Source organism: Salminus brasiliensis, chromosome 1, assembly GCF_030463535.1.
Source record: "Salminus brasiliensis chromosome 1, fSalBra1.hap2, whole genome shotgun sequence".
Classification (NCBI taxonomy): domain Eukaryota; kingdom Metazoa; phylum Chordata; class Actinopteri; order Characiformes; family Bryconidae; genus Salminus; species Salminus brasiliensis.
This window is the reverse complement of record NC_132878.1, coordinates 51,162,595-51,189,774: the sequence shown is the minus strand read 5'-3', so window position 1 is coordinate 51,189,774 and position 27,180 is coordinate 51,162,595. Positions and strand designations below refer to the sequence as shown.

The 27,180-nt window shown below is 41.6% G+C and overlaps 1 protein-coding gene across 1 annotated transcript in view; it reads right to left on the bottom strand.

The window, feature by feature from the left end:
* Positions 1-254: 254 nt before the first annotated feature.
* Positions 255-27,180, bottom strand: part of lrrc52 (leucine rich repeat containing 52) — a 37,146-nt gene continuing 10,220 nt past the window's right edge. Inside the window, exon 2 of the mRNA XM_072673282.1 lies at positions 255-8,555. Within this exon, the coding sequence (XP_072529383.1) occupies positions 8,236-8,555 (320 nt within the window). The 3' untranslated portion in view covers positions 255-8,235. The remainder of the gene's footprint in view (positions 8,556-27,180) is intronic.

Sequence of the window (27,180 nt, the reverse complement as noted above, 5' to 3'; positions counted from 1 at the left end):
CACGGCCAATGGAATGAGACCCTCTGGACATTCAATGAGCCACATGCCCAATGCCAAGGATCATTTACAAGGGTATAAAGCCCTCCAGCACTGGGCAGTGGAACTGTTTTCTCTGGAGGGATGGAGCTATATCCAGTACCTCTGGGATGATCTGGAGAGTAATACAGAACTAATCATCTAACATTGGTGCCTGACTGCACTAATGCTTTTTTTTAGGCTGACTGCAATCAAACCTCTGATTCTAAAGCCTTTGATAACATTGGATAAGCAGGTGTCCACAAACCTTTGAACATAATGTAGGGTCAGTAAAGTCCATTCTGATGCTGATTCTAATAAATGTCTAAATGCCTAATCTGCTCATTCACTTACAGCTCTCAGCGCGCATGCATTCTTACCTCATTGCTCAGGGGTACAGAGTAGCGGCCTGTCGGAACCAGGGCAGTTTAAATGTTAAGCAGTGGAGTCAAACATCACTCACAGTGGCTCTGTTCAGGTGGAAAGGACAGTACACAGTCCCAAAGCCCAGGACAGCCACCAGTTATTTTTGTGTCAGCTAAAGAACACATCGTAACCATGACGTAACACAGCATGGGGGTCAGAGGACATCCTGGCCTTTTAAGCACAGCTGAAATACGACTGTTCTATACTTCAGCATGGACGTTACCTGTTAGTGACAGCAACAGCATGTTGTAATTGGATGATTATTTCAGTAACACTAGCTCATTTCCTGAAGGACACTGTGGACAAAAGTTTTGGGACACAGCTCTTAATCATTGAATTCAGGTTTTTCATTCAGTCTCATTGCCACAGGTATATTCAATCAAACACCTAAGCATGTAGTCTGCCTTTACATACATTGATTAAAGAATGGTTCTAAAGAGCTCACTTAATTCTAGCATGGTACTGTAAAAGTTTGCCAAGCCAGTTGGTGAAATTTGATCCCTCCTAGATATTCCACCATCAACTGTGAGTGGTGTTATTGAGAAGTGTTTAGGAAGCACAGTGATTCAGCTATGAAGTGTCAGACCACGTGAAGTTTTTGCAGTTATTGCAGTTATTGAGATCTGCTGTTAGAGCTGCAAAGGCAGCCAACCCCATATTAATGCTTGTGGATGTATAAAAGGATGTCATAAAAGCTCTTGTAAGGGTAATGTGCATGTGTCCCAATACTTTTGTCCATATAGTGTATATAAGCCATTCTTACTAGCTGACTTAAACCATAAATTTGACGTAGGCTGTTAGTCTTATGTAGGCTATTAGTCTTGGGTGCATTTAGGTGTACTGTAGTGTAGAATGTCTCATCACTAATTACTCGTTGAAATATGCTGAGAAACTATATTAAAAGAGCAGATTCTTGGCTAAACTTCCAATGGTTCATAAGTTTCGAAAGACTGCCATGTTAATGTCATTTTCTGACAGCAAAGTCAATTAAAATACATCATAAAAGTATAGAATTTCCACATAAATAAACCATAATTGAGTCTTTCAGGTTATCAACTTTGGTGACGACTGTGATATAATATATTTTATAAATGTGGAAATAATGTACATGTATATGAATCCAGTATGTTTCATGTAGCACTCTGTGTAACCAGTTATGTAATTATATAATGTTTGCTGTAAATGATAAGCCCTGTTAAGCCTATGCTTAGCAAAACAACAACAGGGGATCTAGCTGTTGAAGGGTTAATGTCCCTTGTGCAGTGTGATGGCACACCAGGGCCAGATTGGCTTCTCTACAAAATGCACTGTTGCCTTGGGTGCAATGCAGCAGTGCAGAATTGCCTTTTAACAACGCCAGTCCTGAGAATCAATTCTCGCATACAGCGTGCGAAAAGTGTTGGGAGTTAAAAGGCCAACTGGCTCAAAATGCATAAATCTCTGTCCTCTCTCTCTCTCTCTCTCTCTCTCTCTATCTTTCTCTCTTTCTCTCAGCTGCCCTGTGTGTATGTGCAGTGCCTATGCCCTGCAGTGTGCGTTTTGTCCTGCAGACAGTTGCGTCATGAGTCCTGGCCGCTGTGATTCTCACAGGGAGCGTTTTGGGAGGGAAGCTTGTCATCCGCTTTGATTTAGCCTTCCTCTCTCCCTCTTCCTCATCAAAAGTGAGAGGGAGAGGTGCTTTAGAGGCTATTACCTTATCCCCCTACACACTCCAGCACTGCAGAAAGAACAGAGCAGAGGGAGGAGACAGAAAGAAAGAGACGGCAAGAAAAAAATTAGAAGGAGAATGACGAGAGGGTGGGGGGAGGAGAAGGGGGGGGGGGTGTTGCACACAGCAAAATAAAAAATAAAACACTGCTAGATTAATTCTCACAGAGCTGAATAAACTCATAGTGCTGAATTAACTCTAACAGTGAAATGCACTCTGTTAGTATTGTCACACTGTTGAATAAACAATGTGTTCAACTGTTTTGAAATAGTACTGAAAACTCATACATTGTTGAATTAACTCATAGAATGTTTAATTAGTGTTGGATTATCTCAGAGTGTTTAATTAGTGTAGAATTATCTCATAAAATGTTGAATTAGTGTTGAATTAACTCATACAGTGTTTAATTAGTGTTGAATTATCTCAGTGTTTAATTAGTAGTGAATTATCTCATACATTGTGGAATTAGTCTTGAACTTTCTCAGTGTTTAATTAGTGTAGAATTATCTTATACAATGTTGAATTAGTATTAAATTGACTATACAGTGTTGAATTAGTGTTGAAGTAACATAAAAAGTGTTGAATTACTGTTAAATTGACTCATACAGTGTTGAATTAGTGTTGAATCCTTATCCTTACAGTATTTATCAGTGTTAAACTGAGCTGGAGAGAAACCTACATTGGTTGTTAATTCAACACTGTGGATTTTGCTGTGCTGCTGTGACAACCAAACAGTTAAGGGGCAGCAGAAGGAAGAGCTGCAGAAAGGGAGAGAGGGTAGGTGAGGAAGAGTAAGGCTAGAGGGCTGGTCATATGTTGGAGCGGAGCAGGGTGAGGGGAAATCCTCAGTGTGGAGTTTAATGCAGCAGAACTTTAGGCATGGTGGACAGAGCGTGACGGACACGTTGCCGCAGACAACAAATCGATTCAGCAGAACTACAGCTGCACTGTCCTACAGCCCAGAGCTAACGCAACGACAGTACAGTACAACCTGGAGTGGAAAAGGAAATTACATGAAGGGGTGCTGGCTGTGGCAAAGAGAGACACCCTCTCTCATTATATACACAATTACCTCAAGTTAACCGCCTCTCAAAAATACTTTAATATCAGGACTGCTTATTTTTTATTTCAAGGATATATTAAGTGTTAATTCAAATCGTTTCCTTTTTTATAGGTAGGGGACGTTTAAGGATGGGCAATAAACAAGGTCATGTTCTTGCCAAGAAAAAAACGTCATCCTAAAATATCCTAAAATCCTGTAATGGGGAAGTTTTGTCCTCCAAAACTGTATGGTGGCACACAGCAAATACTCATATATTAAACCAAGCACTGGATGATAAGGCTGTGTGCCAGGGGCTGTGCATCACATACCACCCGCTGTGCCACCATGTCACCCGAGCAAAGTACAAATCTTTCTTAATAAAACCTATTCAAAGTATTTTCCACTGCACAACACAGAGTTAGCTCACTCTCCTACACCCCACAAATAAATCAACAGCTCTCATACAGCACACAGCTAGCCACACCCAGCACCACACATCATATAGAGGTTGTTTTTTGGGCTAAATCTAGTTGGGCCGTCATGGACTTTATTTAGCCCCAAAAATAAGAGAGGCTGAAAGTTGGGCTGTGTTTAGTCCGTCTAATTTGGTCCAAATGTTGCCCAAAGTGGACGTCTTTTTGGGAAAACATTTAGCCCTAATACAGCCATGATGATGATGATGCCCAGACTAGTCTATCTTCACATAAACGTTGTTGCCGCCACCCAATGCACGGATAAAGGCCTGGGGTAGGGCAGTGCTGGGGTGTAGCGGGATGCTGCTGCAAGTTTAGGGTTGGGTTGAAGTTGCCGGAGCAATCTGAAAATGATGGCTTTTCAACTTTCACTTGACAAGCAAATTTAGACGTAGAGGGATGTGTCTTCTAGACGTCCTTTCAACGTCCTGAAAAGGACAGCTCTTCACCTTCCACTCTTTAACCAAATAACAACGTTGTGAAGACACCATCAAAGTTTTTTCTGGGTGGGAACACACACACCAGAGTTTGTAGTTACACTAAAGCTTTTAGTCTAAATCTCTTATGATTTCTGCTAGGAAGTAGGCTACAACTTCCTCAACAATCTACTAAATATAGCTTAGCTCATTTCCACTAGTTTTAAGATTGTACATTTTACAAAACTGCACATAGAAATATGCACAAGGACCCAAGGACCCAACTAAGAGCAATGTTTTTTGGGCAGGGTGTGCTAGCGTTAGGTAAGACGAGGTAAACAAAAAGTCCAGCCTTGTTTCATTTCTGTAATATTCATAAGATTAACATTGACTGTGTTCTTAAATTACTGGTGCTGTCAATTGCAAAGGGAACCATGTGTTAAGTCCTTTGTTGTACCCTGCAGTTGCCCTTGTGTCTCTGTTTACACTAAGATCCTTCAGCCTCGGACAGAAAGCGGAGAATATGCCAGTCCGTTAGTTATCTCAGCCACTCAGGTGTGTCTCTGTGTGTGGTTGTGTGCTGTAGGCTTTCTCTAACTCAGGCCACCTTGTACTACTTTGTTTTTGGGGGGTGAGTCTCTTTATCCCCGCACACACACATTTCTCCGTCTGCTAGGCTTTGGGCTACAGGGTGGTGGGTAATTGCTATGGAAGCCCAGTAGACTGCAGTGCTGCCGTGCCACTCTGTTGTGCTGTTGTCCCGACTAGCAGGTGACATAAGATGTCCTCTCCTCTATCTGCTGGACAATTACTCATTAATATTCATAGAGGAGTAGAACACCAAGCGTACTAATGTGCCCCTGTCCCTGCATCTGCTTTAGAAAAAATGGACACGGATGCACGGCCGAGTGTAGAGGTCAGAGGTTTAAAGTGGCCAGCAACAACAAGCGCATACGCATGTATCTAACTGTCTTGTGTTATCACGCACCTGTGCACTTTTTTTTATTATAATGCTTCAATGCTACCACAGTATCTCAGTTCACAACACACAGGGATAGTGCAAAATCGGGCACTGTCAGGGGTTCCTCAGGAGAATGTCCGGTCATTTAATATTAAATGGTTTATGGTAGGCTACTGCTGCAGACACTGATCATAAAGTAGCTAGCTATGCTGACCCAACATTTCAACAGGCTTTTTAACATTCTATTTAGAGCAGAGCTACCTAGCTTTCCAACACAAAATGATTGTGGGGAACCATTTAACTCATATTCACCGCCTGCCAATGCAGAGGGCCTACATGTACAGTACAGTGAAGCATGTACAGTGAACCTAAAACATCCACTAAAACATCCAAATGTCTGTTCATACCACTTTGTGGAGGGGAAACGTGGCAATGAAGCTCTGGTAAAGCAGACACGTTGGGTGCTTGTGAGGCAGTCAGGTAAGACGTTAGCCTAAGAGCTAACTTAAAAACCTTACAAGCATTAGATGCACCCGCATTTCTTCAGCGCTTCATAACCAAGTCATTTCTCTAGGTAAAGGATGTTTCTGTGTTGGTTCCTCCTCTACAAAATGGTAGTATGAGCATTAGTATGGACGGTTGGGTGGATGGTTCAAATTTAGCATGCTCAACCATTGACGCAGGGCCTCTGCTTTAGAAGGTGGCGAGGCATAGTAAGGGTCATGTGGTGACCCACAACACTCAGATCTTTTTGTGTTATGTTCATAACACTGTTGTTCAAGTGTTTCAGTTATTGTGACCCTTTAAGCATATTATAGTACTGAGGATATGTTTATTATCACTGTGGTTTAATCTTTATCAACGGATCCACTGTTGCACTGAAGGTCTTAATCAAAGATGTTCACCCATTGTTCACCATTGTTTAATGAAAATAAGGTGACTACAACTCAGCTTTTATTCCCAGTGTTGTAGTTTTAGACTGTTTAATGTTCCAATTGGCTCAAAATGGGAACATTTTCTTGTATCGAAAACTGTATTGAATCAAGACACCACTGTATCATTTTCAATTATGTGAATCCCCTCCTGATACAAAACCCAGCCTGACCTGGTCAAACTGTTGAACTCAAAGTTGGAAGACCAACTTAACTGCTGACCAGCAGGGGGTATGTTTTTGCCTAGTCCAGCTTGTCAACCACCTTAACCATCAAAGACCACCATTTTTCTGTAGGTTTGTTCCATTCCTTCAATAATGACCATCAGTCATTTCTACAAGCATGCCAAGTTAGGCTGGTTAAGGGCTAAACGCTTATGAGTGTGCTCAAAAGCCTGGCGCTGTTGACATGACAACACCCCAGTGTGGCCTGAAACCTAAAACCCCTCTAGTCAACTGTACAGTAGAGAGGAGAGAGAGACGTACACAAAGAGAGAGAGAGACTGAGGTGGACGGAGGGACGGCGGCTTTGAACCAGTGACATAAGAGATAGTGGAGTGTGTTTACTTTGTCACCAAGCACTGGCATTTGTCGCTAGCATTCTTGGACGTCCTTTTTTGACCTCAAGCTAAGACTGGCTAAGCATGTATTGGGTTGGATATGAGGTAACGAGTGGCAGCAGGGGTGACAAGAGGAGAGGTGGATAAAATAAAGTGTGATAGAAGAACGAAGGAGTAAAGAAGTATCCCAGATAGGCTTAGGCCTACAGTGTTAGGTCTCACTAAGCTTTAAGCTGACTTACAGATTTAGCATGTCACAAACAAACAGGTCCTCAAGATGCCAACTTAGCTGCTCTGAGAGAGAAAGAGAAGAGAGGAGAAGAAGCCAGAACAGAAGTATAAGAGACAAAAGAGAAACAGATGGAGGTATGCAACTGACGGGAGGCTCTAGCTTTGGATATGAGTGTCGTGCTGAGGCCATGAGGCTGTAGCCCTGCCAAAACTATAGCGTGCTAAAGAGGTTTAGCCCCCTAAAACTGCAAGGGCCTGTATGCACGTTCATTTTCATGACTGAACTCACCGTACCTGCTGAGCCATTTATAGCTGAATAATAAGTCTGCAGTTTAAGGGATTAAACGTCCCTTTCCTTTTTGTGCACCCACACGCGCACACTGCCACATAGACAAGCATATACATATACATACATACATACACACAGACACATACATACACTATTGCTCTCAGTGTCACCTATGCAGGTGTGTTATTGCTGGACTGGTTACATTGTGTGTGTAAGGCTTATGGGTGCAGTGCATACAGGCGTACTGAGATCAGGGCTGTCCTGACTGATCCAGGCAATCAAACTACCAATCAACCAACCAACCAACCAATCAATCGCCTCCCCCCCAAAGAGGACGAACGTGCCCGCTTTCCACCAGGTTAATCTCGAATTGCAACGTTGACCCCTCCTTTTTCTTTTTCTCACTTCCACCAACAACAAGTGTTGGTCATTCATATGCACCCTCCGTCTGCTGACCCAACGGAAGGAGAGGTCAGACTGGCCTGTGAATCACTCTATCCCCTCAAATCACTGCCTCGCTCTCTGACCAAAATGTGTGTGCGTGGAATGAGAGAGAGAGATAGAGAGAGTGTATGAGTGCATTACTAATGTGCAGTTAACCCAGCCCAGATTTCAGACCGCAAAGATCAGTGACCTGTACACACTTTGGCCTTTCTTAACCACATCTGTCTCGACTTCCCCTCACTGTCTCTCTCTCTCTCTTTCTTTCCCAGTTTATTTCTGAATCTGAATCAGTCCTGTTCAATAAAGAAGGACCTGTCTGGGCCGTGCACAAGCTCCTTGCTGCTCTGCGCTCGTGTGTGTATCCTCACGCACATGAATACGGACTGCGCATGGGGGTTTTGGGTCAATTATTTTTTAGTAATTCCCCCGATACACTCCTTAATATCCTTAATACTACTTAAGTGGTAATGGCCTTCTGAAACTTCTTAAAGCCGCAGTGGAGAGCAGCACTTCAAGAGCTCTTCGTCCAACACTCTCTCGCTCGCCCTCTCTCTCTTGTTCACACATACACACTTAAATCCACACATCATCAAAACTCCTAATCCCAGCATCCTTTATACATGGGTTGCTATTTCCTCCCCTCACTGATGAATATCCCCCTTTTCCCCGTCAGTCCTTGCAGTTCCCGACGTTCCTCATCGGGAGTTAGGGTTGTCCCGGTGATCCCTTTTTCCCTCGGTCACACCTGCATGCTGGGCTTGGTCAGGTCCCCGTTGCCATGGCTACTTGGGCCGCCTCGGGCGGCGCCGTCCTCCTCGTCGTCGCTGTCCAGCTCTTCACTCTTCCTCTTGCTGTAGCGTTCATAGAGCACCATCAGCACGCCCATCACCCAGGCCGAGACTGTGCCGGCTGAGAAGATGACGAAGCCGATGGCGATGAAAAACAGGTAGTCCCAGTAGCCCAGGCCCTGGTGGCACTCGGAGCGCAGCTGCATGCCCACCTCGGACAGACGTCGTCCACGCATCTCTGCCGGACCCTGGCATACCGTCTGACCCTCATCTAGGAGAGAGAGGAAAGGGGTGGAGTGAAGAGAGTGAAGGTTCTTTACTCTTTATTATTGCATCTACTTTGTGCAATGTACTTGTTCCACTGGCAGCAAAACAGCCCAAGAGCAGATGCGACCACCACCATGCTTAACAGTTGGTACAGTGTTCTAGGGGTTAAATACCTTACCTTTACTCCTCCAAACATATCTCTGGTCACTGAGGCCAAACAACTCAATCTTTGTCTCATCTGACCATACAACTTTCCTCCAGAAAGCTTGTCTTTGTTCATTGTTAAAACATTAACGAACCTTGAAAGCCTACATTTTGGAGCAGGGCCTTCTTTCTTGAATGGCAGCCTCTCAGTCAATAGTGATTGAGATTTTTGATTTACCTAAGTAAAGCCTATGCAGTTTACATATGCTAACTGATAGATGTACTTGTCAACTACATTAGCCTTGTGGCTTAAGTGAAAAATTAAAAAAACAAACTTCAGAAACCAAACTCTTATTGTATCCATGACATTTATTACATCCTAAGGATTACTTATCAGTAATTACACACAAAGCAATGGAAAGTCATCTTTCCATCTGTGGTTTCGAAGAGTTTAAGAGGTTAATTAAAAAAACCTTTTTTGAGCAATTCATGTCAGACAAATAGGAGAGCATGCACTTTTGTCATCATTTAGAGTTTATATGCAGAAATACTTGAGAGGTTATTATTATCCAGCCAGGAACTCACATTTTTAGTACTGTATTAACAAAACGCAGGGAACACAGGGAATCATGCATTTCATTCTTTCTATTTTTGCTCTGCTTTTCTGTCTCTTTTTTATCCCCATGACGTCTCACCAACCGCCACACCCACACATAAACACCAGCCCCCGCCACACACACATACACATGGTCTACGGCCCAGTGGCCCTGCCCCAGAGGAAGATACAGGTCAGTGACCATCATCCCCATCTCAGGCGCTGAGCCTAGCAAAGCAACAGCCTGTCAGCTCTGCATATCACTGAGAGATATCCATCTCATACACACACACACACACACATAATCTTTCACTTCCACAAAAATATGCCCACACTAAGTACATACTCACACAGAAATGTATGCACACACACACACTCACAAACACACAAAGACTCCAGTTTGTGACTGATCTTTCTCAGATCCACCACCAGCAGTCTCTAATTACACGTGTCCTTTCTCAAAACACAGAGAGACAGAGACAGAGAGAGAGAGAAATACAGAGGCATATCCTCTCTTCTTTTCTTTTGTTTTTTTCTGCTCTGCCTCACAGACATTAATGGATGATCTGTTCTGGCAGGGAGAGGGCCCTTTCCTTGATTCATTACTATAATGAATAGTGTTAATCAAATGGTGCTCATTTTCCAATAAAGTAGAAAAAAATGAAGGGGCAGAGAGAGAGAGAGAGAGAGAGAGAGAGAGAGACTTGATGAATAATGTATGGGTCACACAGCCTGGCTGGCCTCTAGGCTGAGGTAAGACTGTTATATGGGAGTCATGTCTAAGGCCAAATGTGCTCTGCTACTGAAGCAAATCTAACACCCAAACGGTAAGAGAAATGTCTGATGTTTATGGTAGCACTTAGGTTAGGTAGGTTACCTCATGTTTGTGTGAGATAAAAAGAAGGAGCTACACATTTAGGCTATATTCCTTAATTCCTATTATATCCTCTATCTGTTCATACTGGTTGAGTTTAAATCAGGAGCCACTCAAACAGCTGAAATGAGTCATTATTACCATTTATTTTCATGGACCTCTGGTTGTACCTATGATGTCTGGTCATTTTAAGATGGATCCTGACTTTCAGCTCACCCTGTAGATTGTTTCTGCTAGCTTAGATGCTATTAATAAAAAAAAGACAAAAACAATCTGCTTATCCAGCCATATTAGGACGTTAATAAACATTCCCTGGGCAGCCTTGCCATTTAAGGAACCAACTGTGTCAAACACACACACACACACACACATACGACAGGCTTAATAGACAGACAGGTGCTAAGAGGTTCGGGACACTTTTTTTGCGTGCAGGTCATTTGAGGAAAAGGATCAGAGATGACTAATCTTGTCCCCAAACAACAAAAAAATAGCAGAGCTGCATTATGCAAGTCATGATGATGATTAGTGGCTTGGTTACCTTACTCTTGTCGACCAGGGAGCTAAGACTATCTGTCAGAACAGCAAGACTGATCTCTAACCCTGTCCCGAGACAAGATCCAGGCTAATTATAAGTAGAAGTAGTGTGTTAAAGTGTGAGAGTAAGTGCAACACTAATGTGTTAATTCATTTTAAAGGAGCATTATGTGAGGTTTGATATTTCTTGCTTCTGGGCTCCCCCTGCAGTCGGGTTATGCAGCGATACACAGTTTTCGCAAGCGTTTACCTGCCCGCTTCACCAGAGTTACATAGTGACAAGCAGTAGCAACAAACAGAGACGATGGTCTCTCTATTACATGTGAATGGATCAGGAGGTAAAATGCTACATAAAGGTGCTTTAAAGGTGGATACAGGGGCAATAGAACCTCATATACTATGAAAATGAAGTTTCCACAGGGACGAGGAGGACTTTCTAAGTTAGCTAAATGATGCACAGAAAAGTCTAAATGCTAAAGGCCTGCTCTTCTGAAAACTGACCTAAAGGACACTACACTGATATACTGAGCAGTGGCTTGTACTCATTTACACAGTTACATTAAGAGTCGGGGGGGGGGGGGGGGGTTCCCAAGCATGTTCAGCTGTACAAAGACACAGGTTTACAAGACTTCCCTAGAGGGTGGGAATTTCTCATAAATTGAGTAGAAAAATAAATATTAGTGAAATTAACATTAGCTGGCATTAACATTACTGTTAGCTGTAACAGATGGCCAGACAGTTTCATATGTTTTTGTCACCTTAAATGGTAAGCTAGATATCCCATAGTTAAGGATAGTGAATTAATGCTCATGAATTACATGAAGGCATGGCCACAATAACACAGGAGTAATAACAGGCCAGTGCAGAACATGACTGTCTAATTCTAGCTAGCTAACATTTCTAGTGGAGTATGTCAGAGGAAGAGAGTGAGCTCCATCAGTGTCCTCGTATTTCTGAAAACAAACTACACAGCGAGGCTAAGAGAGAGAGACAAGCTGAATATGAAATAGCTTCCTGTCTGATAGACAGTACATGGGCTAGTAGCTTGCGCCACAGATTCAATGCAGTGTGAAGTGGGGGGAGAGGCTGAGGTTTGAGTCTGTGTTCGCTACCGCACTGGAAAACGTAGACTAGTAGACTGGAGCAGACTCGGGTAGCCATGTCATAAAAATGATTTTTATATATTAAGTTAAGTAGTGTTATACTTTCTGGCTGACTTTCACTGACCAACTATCAGCAAGGTGTACTGTTTATGTGCCTCAGTGAATCCAATGGCCCCAGGAGGCGTTAATGGATACAGCTGTTAACTCAAAAATTGCTGAAATGAGATTTAGACACTGCATAGAAATCCATAATAATAATAACAAATAGTAATAACAAATTATGACTATATGCCTGTATATTGCAAATAAAACAACTGATATATAATCAGGCCTTGATTAGCTTGCGCTTAAACATTTTTACGCAATCTATTCTATTATTTGCCTATATTTTAAAAACATAATATTTCAAGTATTAATGCTTTTATATATGGGATGGCTTGTTAACCCTAGGCATTCTTCTAGAACCTAGGGTTCTAGACCCCTATTTGCATATTTGTCACATTATATATATATTACTGTGATATTTATATATATATATATATATATATATATATATATATATATATATATATATATATATATATATATATATATATCCATTAGATCTGATTTGAGCATACTTTTGAATTTGTTTCAAAAACTTTTACATATTCTACAGCACATAAAAATGAAATGTTTTCTTCTACCACTCTTGAGAAATAACTGTTTCAAAATTAGCCTATTTTGCCAGTGATAACTGCGACTTTTACGGATTAATGATACTGTGCAAAGCTGTCTCATTATGCAATGTTTTGCCTGGAGCAGCATTTAAATTAAATGTAAGCGAGAAAATTTGCCGCATTGTCTTTTGCAGAGAACTACTCACTTCCAGAGACCCAGCCATGCTTTTAGGGGTAGACCATGTATTTATAGCATAGCATGCCAAAGGTTTGAGCCCACGGCTTTCCAAATGATGAAGGGGAAAGCCACTGCCTCAGCCTTTTGTGACTGCTCCGCTTGCTTTATGCCAGTATCAGTGCAATGATTTGGATGCACATTCCACACTGGCAAGGCATCAGACTATAAGGCTGCACACATGCTTGAGCTATATTGGGCTGGCTTTAGGGCCGGATCTGTGAGGAGGCAGCAGGCCTGATGGTACATGACTGGGGCATGGGCTTGTGAGGATGGTACAGGCCTGATCCGATATCTGATTTTATATGGGCAAGATTGGCTGCTACTGATCAGGGCTGGTTTTTCCGAAAGCATCTAAGCACAAAGATGAACCTTTCTTTGTTAGTTAAGATGATCTTAACAATGGGCCCCGATTTGGGAGGGTGTGGTCATTTCAAGTAATGAGCTGTAGTCTAACATTTACTTCACTGAAGCCATAATGAAATTAGCCCAATGTAAAAGAACCCCCCCCCATTAGCATTAGTTTGTACAGAAGGTCCTGTACAATCTTAAAAATAAAGTTGGAAGATAGAAGAATCACCATAGAGACATGTGTGAGGGGGGAAAAACCTTAAAAAGACCCCCAAAATGACCCTTAATGTAAAGGCTCTTTATCAACATCTCTATTACAAAAACGGTTCTTTATGGAACCCAAAATGTTTTTTTTTTAGAGCGTCGTAAGTAGAGGTAGAATTTCCGTAAATGATAAGCAGAATTGGGGGCAGCTGATTGACTCTGCCATTTAAAAACAATTATATTCATTTGCCTTTGGAAGTTCTTCGGTTGCTTATGCGGTGTGTTTGTGTCATTATCCATCTGTTTCGTCTTAATACTGTGGTCTAATCCTAAGGCCTATCTGTTTTACCACAGTGTTACCACTGGTTTGCATGTTAAAACCTTCTGTAGAATTTACAGTTATGAAGAGGTCTCTTGATTGTAGTATTTGACAGTGATACACGAAGGGGTTTTTCCTCAGATGTGGTCTTCCAGGTTTTTGGTGCTGCTGAGCTCACCAGTGCGTACCCTCTTTTTAAAATGTACCAAACTGCTGATTTATGCTACTTCTATGGTTTGTGGTGTTTTTCAGTCTAATGATGGCCTCCTTCGTTTGCATTGACATCTCTTTTTTGAACTGTATATTGAAAGTTCTCATGAACAGCCACCAAATGCAAATTCAACACTTGGAATCAACTCCAAATTTTTTAGCTCCTTAATTTGTCATAAAATAATAAGGGAACAGACCACACTTGGCTATTAAACTGCTTATCAGACTACTGTCCAATAATTATTTGAGCCTATAAAATTGCAACATTTTATTAAACCCCTTGCAGTAAAGACAAAAGTCCACATTTCAAATACATTAAGGTAATGTACCTTAAAAAGAAATAAAAAAAATATGGGTCACTGTCTAAATACTTTTGAACCAAGCTGTATGTATGACAGAAATCAGCTGATTCTGACCTGTAGCCAACAGCATTTCTGAAGCATTTCTCTCACACCTTCTTTTTTATTCAAAGGCACATACACACTCACGCATGTTCCTGTGAAAGTGGCTCGTCCCATGTCTTCCCAGTGACCTCTAGAACATCCAGACAAGGGACACTGGAGGACACACGTCCTCTGTCTCTCTCTCTCTCTCTCTCTCTCTCTCTCTCTCTCTATGTGTCTCCCTCTCTGCCTTTCTCAATCTCTCTCTGCTTTTCTTTTTCTCTCTCTCTTTCTCTGCCCCCTCCCCATCCCTTTCAACTCAAGGGCACATTAGCGCATGTCGATGTCCCTTGCGTCGACACTGTCACCATCTGTGACGCACACACAAACACACGGGGTGGACTCTCTTCATTAGATGCTCCTAATGCAGACTGAGAATTTCACTCAGCTCTCACAAACTACCCATCAGCCACCAGCTGCTCCAGAACAGAGCGAGCACCCTGCCCAAGGTCACCTGACCTCATTATAACACTCACATTCACATTCACCATTGGCAATTTATTGGGGTGGGTGTAAGATTTACTGGTTGTTTTCATTAAATATATGAAAGCTTTCCTCTGGACAGTTCTGCTTCTCTGTCAGTCTTGAGATGGATGCTTTGTGACTCATCAAATTAGCACAACAGTTTGCTCCAGTGCACAAAACGTAGAGCATTGTGAGCTGTGAGTAAATGAGAGTGACAACGGCAAATGGTAACCAATCAAACAATCTTCAATTACAATCATAAGCTAATTAATCAAAGGCTGTGCAATCACAAGTTGAAAGGCACAGCTTTAACATTCACAAGATATCCATCATAGACTAATCAATTACAGGCTAACCAATCATAAACTAAGCCAATTACAAGCTAACCACTCACAGATTAACGAATCTATGAACAGCCATGCAATCACCGACTTGCAAAATCACAGGATTATCAATCATATGCTGACCAATCCCAGACCAAACCAATCATGGCCTGACTACTCAGACATTACCCAATCATAGGCTGACCAATCATAAGCTAATCACTCATGTATTAATAAACCATAGGCTAACCAATCATAAACGAACCAATTAAAGACTAACCAATCATAGGATAATTAATCATAAATGTATCAATCACAGGTTGGTCAATCATAGGCTAACTAGCCTGTGATTGGTTAGCCTGTGATTGGTTATCTTATGATTATAAGATAACCAATCACAGGCTAACCAATCACAGGCTAACCAATTACAGACTAACTATTCACAGGATAATCAATCATAAACTAATTAATCAAAGGTTGATCAATCATAGGCCTACTAATTATGGGCTAAATAATCACAGACTAACCAATCTTATGCTAACCAATCACAGACTGATCAATCATATGCTGACCAATCCCAGACCAAACCAATCATGGCCTGACTACTCAGATATTAACAAATCATAGGCTGACCAATCATAAGCTAATCACTCATGGATTAATAAACCATAGGCTAACCAATCATAAACGAATCAATCACAGGATAATTAATCATAAACGTATCAATCATAGGTAGGTCAATCAAAGGCTAATTAATCATAGGATAACCAATCACAGGCTAACCAATTACAGACTAACCATTCACAGGATAATCAATCATGAACTAATTAATCATAGGTTGATCAATCATAGGCCTACTAATTATAAGCTAAATAATCACAGACTGACCAATCACAGACTAACCAATCATAATCTAACCAACGACAAGCAAATCAGTCATACACTGATCAATCATAGTCTGATCAATCATAGGCCAACAAATCAGAAACTTATCAAATATAGGCCAATCACAGACAAGCCCATCATATTAGTACAGTTTAAAGGCACATTTATAAGACAAAAAATTGGCCTTATTCTCCAACAATGCTGTCTATCATTAGACCACGTACATAATGCACAAGGCATCATAAAAGTTTTAGCAGGGGCCCTGTAGAGAGGCCGACTACTTGCAAAATACCTTACATCAGTATAAAGTAAAACTCAGGAGCCACCTTTTCTCTCTCGCACACACAAGGTCTGACTCCAAAACTTTAATAAGTTGCAGGGTTGAAATGCAGACTCTCACTTAATATCAATGCAAATATTCCCTAAAGGATACGTTTAAGTTTGAGATTAAAGTGAACATCTGAGGGAATAAATGAACAGCGCTGCCAGGAAAGTGCGCGTGTATGTGTGTGTGTGAATGAATAGAGGTGAGATGTAGAGTGCTTTTAAGGGTACTACACACACTAATGCAGGATTCAACAAGCTTGAAGTGCTTCATCTGCATCGCGCCCTCAGTGGACATGCACACACACACACACACACACTCACACAACCACTGATTAAATCGACAACCTGCACACCATCAATCTGCCCATGAGGACACATTTTATAACTAAAAGCAGCCCAGCAATGTGGCCGAAATGTACTGCAGAGAAATCTCTTTAATACATTACATATATGCTCCTGCTTACCACTCACCACTGCAGTCACCATATTATAAGTGCAAGTGCCATTTAGATTGTTTCAGGGGGTTCTGAGGAGTTCTGACATTGTGTAGAAATCTAAATATCTGAAAGTGCTGATGAAACGCGGGCGTTTTTATACTGTCATCAAAAATTCACAAGGTGACAAAATGTGACTTTAGCTGAGGAGTCAGCAGTACGGAGGCTTAATTTGGACGAGGATGGACGCAGTTCTGGTGAGACACCCTACCCTATCAGGGCCTTGGAGCCAGAACTGATAAGCTGGTAAAATGTGATGCCACACGCCACGTGAAACCTAGATAGAGAGGAGAACTGGATACAAACAAATAAACCGGTATTGAAGGGGAGCCTTTTTTAGCGCGGCAGCCTGCTTGGATGTTTTAGCCGCCCTCAGCGGCTGTAATTGGGAACTCTCTGAGTGGGGTCGCTTCCGGCAAGGCTGCCACCGACGCTCACGCCGGTGCCAACACTCCTGTGAGGTATTCCACCTTGAAATGACCAGCCAGCTGACCTGGGCACTGCCCGGGCAAACTGAGCCGCGAACAGGAGCCGAGATACCATGTGAGAGAACTATCAGTGTACCAGCCCTCTGACCTTAAATTTTCCTCTCTCCCCCCACACACACACACACACACACAGACGCACATACACTGTCCCTGTGTTCTAGTAAACAACATGTTTTGTGATTCAGTTGCATAATTAATACAGACTCTGAAGAGTGTATCAAAATGTATTGTGCCATATTGCTGATAGACACGTATAGCTGGTTTCCTGTGAGGGTCTCTTATTGGTCGTGTTTCATGAAAACCACTGTCAATGATCAAAACAAGGCTTCTGGGTACATCCTGAGTACTTGAGAGTAAAGTGGGCAAACGAGAGGGAGGATGCTATGTGCACTAAATGAAAACAGAGATTTGTAGGGTTTTATTTGGTGTAGTTTGTGTATTGTTTATAACCCAGTTGCCCTGTTTATGTAATATTTATGATTGTAATCTTTAAAAAAAAAAAGTGTCTTTTTTGAGCCACAACAAATCTGAGGTAGTACATCACTGCTGTCCAGTGAAAACCATGTATCTCCATTTTTGTCCGTTTCTAGTTTTCTCCATGGTTTGAAACCTGTAGCTGCTTCTGTACACTGTGTGAATCATTTTGGATGGATAGACCAAAGGAAATGCTCTAAGTTACCTCTTATTTTACGTTGACTTATTTTGGAAGTTAAGAAAAATTTTGCCTTCTCCTGTAAATGGTCACCATTTTGGAGATACATGTTTTTCATTGGACAGCGATGATATATATAAAGAGTCTTGAATTAGGACACCTAAGGCCTGTTTACACCTGGCATTAACAGGCATTTTGTATTGTATCGTATCGTATTTGATAGTATCTGGATCTACTTCGACCGGATTCTGTTTACACCCGTCATTTAAACGTGCCCCCAGTGAGACCAGCTCAGATCTGATCTTATGAAAGCGTATTTCCACTTTCCGGGTGGAATCCGATCACAGAAAACTAATTCTGTTTACTCTTGTGTTAAATGTGGAAAATGTGTGTTAGAGTGATCCGATTAAAATGTGTCTTGGAGGTGTTTACACCTACCTTTTCATACAGACAAGTGAAATCTGAACATGATCTGATCACCAAAAATGCATGTAAACAGGACATTGTTTCAAATTAAAATTAAAAATACTACTAAACCTATTAAAGGAACATGTCTTTGATGAGTAAATCATCAGTACACCCTATGTCATGTTCATGTTTTTCCATCCATAATCTATATTGGATCCTATTAAAGTCCTGCCATAGAATAACAACTGGCAGGCCCATGCACTGCTCTACATTAAGAGTGACAGCTTTACAACCACAGCACAAAACCCCACTCGTTACATTGTATACAATGTACAGTCTGCATGCTTTTTAAGTGCGTGTCAGTAAATGTAAACAGTCTTGGATAGTGATGGGCTTGTGAGGCTCATCTCAGCTGTTAGTCAGTGCCACCATGAATTGTACTGTGCAACCTAATTACTGCAAATGGCTCATTGTGTACAAGCTTGATTTTCTAAATGTTCTAGACAGAGCTGTATCTGTGTGTCTTGCACACACACACACACACACACACTTACACACATGAAAAAAAGAAAACAGAACAAATGAGCTGTGCTTTTATCTGTTTGCTCTGCCAACACAGCACACGGTCCACAGATGGCTCTCCGTCTGAGGAAAAGCCCAGCGTTGTATCCGATCTGACATATTTCCCCCGCTTTCTTCCTTCTTGCTGCCTTCTTTACTATTAGAGTAATGAAACGTCTGGCAGCATGTGCCCTCGTCCTCATTACACTGCAAATCAAATGTTTCCACAGTTCATCAACAGTTTTTTTCTTATTGTCTCTTTATAGTGGCCCTCAGGGGCTTTCAAATCAGCTTTTTTATGAATAGCTCTTTCAAGTGGGCCATATCTGACACCTTTCCTGCATTTAATTTTTTCCCAGAGGTCCACTTATGATGTTTTTCTCAATTTATGTATGATCATTTTTACATGACCACTTTCCAGCTTCTATTTATCTGATGCCCTGTAAGTGACTTTTGTCAGCCAAAATGCTTTCAATGACTTGTCTTTAGATTATATAAATATAATATACATAATATTCCTCAAAAAAGGTCAATACAGAAAAGACTATTCATCCTGAAAACACTGTTATGATGCTATCGAGTAACTGTACTTAATTGAGAAATTTGTTTTAACAAAGATTACAGAAAACAATTAAAGAAAACTGGTGTATTCATAAATCTATGTTTTCATACATATACATAAAAATACATTTACTATATATATATATATATATATATATATATATATATATATACACACACACAGTTTAGGAAATTGGTGTACCTCATGAAAACAGTTTTAAAATATATTTAAACAGCTGGAATTAAAAAAAAACACACAACAGATTTAACATTTACAAGTGCAACAACTGCCAACATGGCCAGATTGGGCCATCCTAGTCAGCCCAACAGGACAGTGATGGGAGTTAATAAATGCACCAATCACAACCAAATCAGTACTTCTCCAGTCCTGAGTCTCTAGTACATGTCTCTTTCATTGCTCACACTACTTAGCCGGGAGGCTAGCGTCTTCTCCCACGTACCTGAGAAAGCAGAGCTTTGTAAGTTGCTGGGAGCTTCTTTCTAACAAGCTGCAGTTGTCCATAATCAGGGGAAGGGCTCCCCACATATACTGGCGAGCAAACCGGCAACTCCGCCTTCCTCCTGCCACACATGACTTTATGAATGTATGTGTTTGACAGTTCACATGAAAAAAGGTAACATCAATTTGCATAAATATCTGGTCTTACCTTACCTTAGATGAGTATATGCAAATCAAACACCTCTCATTGCATCACAAAAGCAGTTAATGTGAAAACAGGCTGTTACGTTTCTATGTATGAACTGAATAGTATATTTTTTAAAATCCCAAACGTTCACATACTATATCATATCCATTTTTTAAATATAAAATGTCGTATTTTTCATTATGTCTGTCGAGACCAAAGCCCAATGGAAGGCCTTCCAGCTTTGCCTTAGGCAGAAGGCGTCAGTGTTTTCTGTAATGGCTTTAAAAAGAAACAAGTTCTTTATTTGAAGCTCTATGAGACTTATATAATCCCACATGCGCTGGCCTGCGGATCTCCTCTTGACAGAGAGAAATGGTATCAATAAACAGCGAGTGTGATAGCACTGTGGGGCGATACTGAATCATGCTTTCATTTAAACAGACATTTTCACCAGCCTAAGCCATACATCAGGGAATACAGCCGTACACGCAAAGCTTTGCGGTCCGTTTCCTATCCGTGTGAACAATATACTGCCTTTACAAATCAAACTACTCCTATGTGCATTCCAAGCAGGGGGAAAAAGCCCTGCGCAAGCAGAAACCTTGAATAACTCTGTGCTAAAATGCCCTAATCGAAAAAACAAGAGTGTTTTTCCCATTTCGCCCTAAACTCTGTGAACCCCCAGAGTGAATGTGTATGGAGTGATGCAGTTAGCTGCAGTGCTATCAGCATAGTCTGTACACGCTCACACACACACACATACATACAGTGAAGTAGCCTAAGGACTGTATCAATACTGCTGAGTGTGCAGTGGGCTGACTGCTCCATCACCCCTGCTAATGAACACAACACTACTCTGTTAGCGTAGTTTAGCTGCAGCCACCCTGACATCTACCTCAGAGTTTACCTAAGGCATGGTGACCCATGCACTTCGTACAGGGATCATAGTTTTTCTGGTGTTTTTACTTGGTTAATTCTGCACTAAAGCTGCAAGGCTAATGTGGCTATAACAAGTAATGAATGAAGTGAGGAATTGGGCAGAGGTCACATATAAGATAAAACTGACTGAAGCCTCTTGTCTATTTATGTCCATATTTATGGATAACAGTATACCATACAATGTACAAAACCACATAAGCTAGTCTAGAAACACTGCTGTGTGTTTTCATGCGAAGGCCAGGGGAGTGCCATGCATGAAAGCAAGCCCAAGGAGCTGGGGAAGTAAGCGGGTATTCGTGCTAGGCTGAAAGCTAACTGCAATCTCTTCAGCTAGCCAAACACACTCCATGTCGACTGGACCCAAAGTGGACCTAGAGACATCACTATTCAGTAAGACTTTTATTGCAGTGTAAAAACAATCTATGCTAGGCTAAGCTATGTTGTGCTTGTGAGCTGTTGCAGCCAAGACAATATAACAGGCTTGTAAATGGGCTTGTAAATGTATGCATTAAAAACAGAATACTCATAGCTCCTAAACTAGTGTAAGAAACACATTTCAGACACCAAATATTTATTATGTAGTGAATTACTGATATGTAAGGCTTTTTCACCAAACTACTCCTTTAAGAAGTGACAGCCATTTAAACAAGACCCAGCTTTGAATAGCACATAGATTCTGAATACCATCTCTTGACTCTAACAGTAATGTAGGCTGTATGTGCTGCATCCACCAAGAAAGCTGTAAGTAAACAGAAGGCAGTGAGGAGCAGCGCAGCCAAAAACACATACAGACCAACACGTCTTTAATTTAGCTGGAGGGAACCACAGGAATCTCTCATGATTCACAAGTGTGAGTGCCCTGGTGACTTTTATGACTAAATCCTCTTAAAGAGAAAATCCAAGAGCCTTTCCTGAGTGTATGTGCGCTGCCTGCACTACTCGCTCTAGTCTAAACACACACACACACACATCCATGTATATATGTATATACAGAGAGAGATAGACAATGTAATCCTCATTACACAACAACAAAAAAAAACAATATCCAATATTTCCTAACATTGTGACCTTTTATGAGCATAAAAATACCCCCTGATGTAAATAATGCATTTCATATGTAAATTAGGCCAATTAGTGTTTAATTCAGTCCACAGTTCACCCAGCGTGTCTTCTGAAATCATGAGCATTCATACTGTTCGTCTCCCTTTTTGCAGTAACAGCTTCTACTCCTCTAGCTCTTCTATGCTGGAGGTTTTGACTGCATTCAGCCAGAAGAGCATTAATGAAGTCAAGTTGGATAATTTGCTCTGGATCACGAACGCCTCTCCTACTCATCCTATGGGTGGAGGAGCACCACCATTTCAGAGTCTGCAGTTCCACTGTTGCATAGCCTAATGTTAGAGAGCTTTATTGTCCTCTAGCTTGGCACATTTGGCATTGGTCTTGTTTTTAGTGGCCTTAGGTTCATGTGGGGATGCTCCAAAATGTGCTACTATTTTGGCAATGCTTATCTTTGGACAAAAAGTACCGAGCACAAATAGTAAGGACATTTGTGATTGGTAGATTATTTCTTTGTTGTAAAAATCGTTAAATTCCGGAATGGTGCCACATTTGTAAGGAACATGCAATTGTGGGATGAGCAGCAGAGATTGAGCTAATGAAAAAATAGTCAAATCCTCTCTGCCATCCTCTATGAAAAACAGCTAATTCTGCCATTGACTCGTTTGATGTTTGGTGGACTGGATGATTGAGATTTGAAGAAACGAGACATATTGACAATTTATCAATGTATTATTTAACAAACAGGAGCCCCAGATCCCTGACTGAGGAGATATGGGATTGCCACTGGTTGCAGAATTTCATTTCACTGGTCGGCCATATCGTCCTGCAAACCCTGGCTGCAAATCTGTAAGTGCTGACAGGGTGAGGAAACTAGGGTTAGGGTTAGGGCATTCTTCTTGGAACGCTCACTTCATGGCATGTCTCTGACATCCCCCGTTATATTGGCTGTCAATTTTGAGATGGTACTAGGGCTCACTCCAAATAATGCCACAGTTTGGTTTTGTGAAACACCACCTTGAAGTTGCCCTATCGCACAGGCCCTATCCAGATCAGTCAAATGTGGCATGCCGATTCTTGGAGCAGACATCTACTGACCACTGTAGCACGGCTCTTGCTTACAGGTACTGCCAATCAGGTGCCAATCAGGCAGCACCTGGGGTAACACATTTTTCATGGGTGCAACCCACATACTCAGCTCTGCTGCTTATCCCACAAATGCATGTTCCTTATAAATGTGGCACCATTTAAAAGGGAAATGAACAGGCTTTCCAAGGGCATATGATGTATTGCCAAGAAGCATTGTTACAACACAGAAATAATCTACCAAAAACAAACTTCCTTGCTTTTTGTTTATAACGGGTCTATGCATAAAGGGTGCACTTTTGTTGCTAAATTGCTCCCTGGAGGGGTATCTGGATAATGTGTGATATCTCTGTAACATTATTTAAAGCTTGTAAGTTTGTAAAGTTACTATGAAGAAATATATTTCTGGACAGGGCAACTAACTTTTATATTATATAAATTATATTTATACATTATATAAATTAACCTAATCCTAACCACAACCAACATATCTTTTAGTTTTAACACATAGCATGATGACGTGTGTCACAGGCTCTTTAAAAGATGTGGAAAGTTCATTACAGCACTGAGACAAGTACATACACTCACTGCGGGAATACACACATGCACTATTTATGATGTATTTATGCTTCTGTCTATGAAACCATATTTAAATTCCACCTAAATACATTTTCTATTGCGTGACATCTTATCCTTTATCTTTAACACACCCACTTATTTCTTATAGAACCCTAAAACACACACACACATACTGCCATGCCTTCACTGATTCACTGTTTGTCTCTTTGCCTCTGCTTCAGCAGTTAACCCTCGAGGGCTAAGTTCAAACACACAACGGAGTGGGGCTACCACCAGCCGCCCAGTAAACACTCCTATTTTTAACCCCGCTAATTATATAATTGCATATGTTAATCTTTAAGGAGATGAAGAGGTAGTAGGCGGAAGACTTTCCCCACGCTCACCCTCTCTGCATATCAATGAGGTCGTACGGGGAGATAGATAGCAGCACAGTGAGAGAATTACTGTACAAAGCTGTTTTATACTGAGCTCAGCTCAGCAAACTAACCTCCCCTGTGCAGTGCCGCACACCCTGCACTCCACAGCTGCACTTCACTTTCGCATGTTCTCTACTGCGCCATTTAACAATAACCCAGAATAACCCAGAAAGTCAATCATGGAAATCCAAATGGCGTTGCATGATCTGTTACTGGTGTTACTGGTCATATTTAGCAGAATTCATATAATTTCGGTTAAAATCATGGTGCAATCAGCCACCAGCGGGTGGGGTAAAATAATATTAACCAATGATATCGTTTTACTTCCACCTCTCACAACCCTCATCTACCACAGGGCAAAAATGCTCAGCTTTCTCAGACCCTTCCCAGAACAAAACAATGCATAATGCATTAAGTGTTTTGATTCAAGGGAAACAATTTGGTGTATGCAATCTTCCACTCACCCCAAATGTACTTTATCAACTAATACTTGTGTTCAAAGACCAAAGATCAAAGAAAACTTTCAAAGATTTGGAAGAAACGTGCAAATTAACATTTCATAAAATGCTAGGTCAGCCAGGCTCTGACAACAGCAGATTAGGGCTACAGAGTCTTACAAATCCCATTTAAATAGTGATGATATATGGGCTACTGTTAGACACTTGAATGTTAGAGTGAGCATCACACTGAACACTCGATTTCTGTCTGTTAAGATAATCTTAGATACTAAAGATACTTTCAGGAAAACCAGCCCCGAATATATATATTGTATGAATTATATGCAGTCGGTTTGTTCACAGCTTCAAACAGCATTCTAACCTTCGAACACTCCTCAGGAATGAGACTGGGGTGCACTGCAGTGCTGATGTGTAGTGCTGCTGTGTGCTATGACACTGACTGTGTGCTCATGGTGTCATGCACTCCAGTGTTAGAAAAGCGGGGCATTGTTCTATTCAACTGGCCTGTGACAAAATGACCTTGCTCAGGCTTCTCCTCCCCACTTGAGTCCAGTGCGCACTAAATAATGAACTGCCACGACTACTGCCCGCTGTTGGGCCTACTCCAAAGAGAAAATTCCATCTGGAGGTTGTGTGTGCAGATGCAGTGGGGGAGTAATACTCCACTGAGTGTCGGCTCGCAAGTAAATAAGGAAAAGCAGAAAGACCTTGTGGCAATCGGAGAAATGTCACAGAGTAAAAGACTTTCTTGTTACGGCGGCGCCTTTTCCAACCCCACCAAACAGCATACATCGTAGCATTTCCAGCCCCTGACAATTTAGGTTATTACTGCATAGATCATTATCGACCTTCGTCTGAGTCTGCAAGGTATGACCTGTTCCAGCGTACTATGAGATCATTTGCAAACGTGCCACAGCACAGGAGTAAGGAGTGCCTGTTAAGGCAGCCGGAACCTGAGGGAGCACAATTGGCCATGCTCTCTTCTCTTAATACTCCCACTGTGATGCTGGCCCTCTGTTGGCTGATATATCGAAGCTGGGGATCCGGTGCTTTCCTCTGAGCGTGTCGGCTGCCTGGTGATGCTACATTGGCGGCAGTTCAAAATGAGGTGGTGGCTGACTTCACTTGTAACAGAATAGGCATGTGCCTCTCATTACCCTCCTAGTCTCAGGAACATTTTAAGTGAAAGGGGGAATTCTAGTGTGTGTGTGCTTGAGAAAAGTTTGGGAAAGTCTAAACTGTAGATTCAAACTTCTTAACACCGACTGTTACTGTAACACACTTCTGAAATCATGCCCTCATTCTGTAGTTGCCATGCTCATAGTAGGAACTCTCTGTGTGTGCTAAATTTCTCCATGACAGTAATAGTTAGGGTTTTTGACAACTGCCGTTACTGGCAGTCACAAAAAGGTTTTAAGCTCCACAGTTTATATGAATAAATGGCTTTTCAAGTGGCAGTCATGTGGCCCTCAATTATTTTCATTGAGACCTGAGGTCAAGAAAGCATCATGCATGTTCCAGAGACATGCACACCCTCTGTGGTCACAAGGCAACGATTGTGCTGCTGTCTGCCAATAAAATCACAATGTTTACAAAAGATGTGGAAAATTAAGGAGTACCTCATACTTGGTTGGTGTCTCTCTGATTTAGATATTTACATTTACTCCTATTTTCTGTTTCTCACAATTTTTATGTTTGTATTGTAAGTCCAGGCCAGATGGATTGATCAACATCGACATCAACACTAAAACTCCCATCCAGTGACTTGCTCCTAGAAACTAGACTCATTTCCAGAGTCTTAACTCAGATTCGCTCCTAAACCCTGGACTTATTCTCCCTCCCAGAGACTCAAATTCACTCCCAGAGACTTAACTTAGATGGGTTCCCAGACACTCAGTTCAGACTCCCTCCCAAAGACTCACTTCCAGAGACACTGACTCACTACCACAGAATTAACACTCAATTCAAACACTCTTCCAGAGACTTAACTCAGACTCCCCCACAGAAACTAGACTCAGACTCACTTTCAGAAACATAACTCAGATTTGTGTATTGGCGTAAATACTCAACTTAGACTCAACTTAACTCAGACTTGACTTAGACTGGTTACCAAACACCCAACTCAGACTCAGACCCAGAGACCCTGACTCACTACCACAGAATTAACACCTGATTTAAACTCTCTTCCAGAGACTAGACTCATACTTACTTTCAGAGACTCAACTCAGACTCCCTCCCACAGACTCAGAGTACCACATAATTAACACATAATTGATTTAAGCCCTCTTTCAGAGACTGAACTCATACTTCCTCCCAGAAACTAGACTTAGACTCACTTGCAGAGACTTGACTTAGACAAGTTCCCAGACACTCAACTCAGACTCCCTCAGACACTGACTCCCTCTAAGAAACTAGACTCAGACTCATTTCCAGAGACTAAACTCAGATTAGCTCCCATACACTCAACTCGGACTCCCTCCCACAGACTCAGAGACTCCCTCCCAGAGACACTAACTGAATACCACAGAATTAATACTTGATTCAAACTCCCTTCCAGAGACTTAACTGAGACTCCCTCCCAGAAACTAGACTAAGACTCAGATTTGCTCC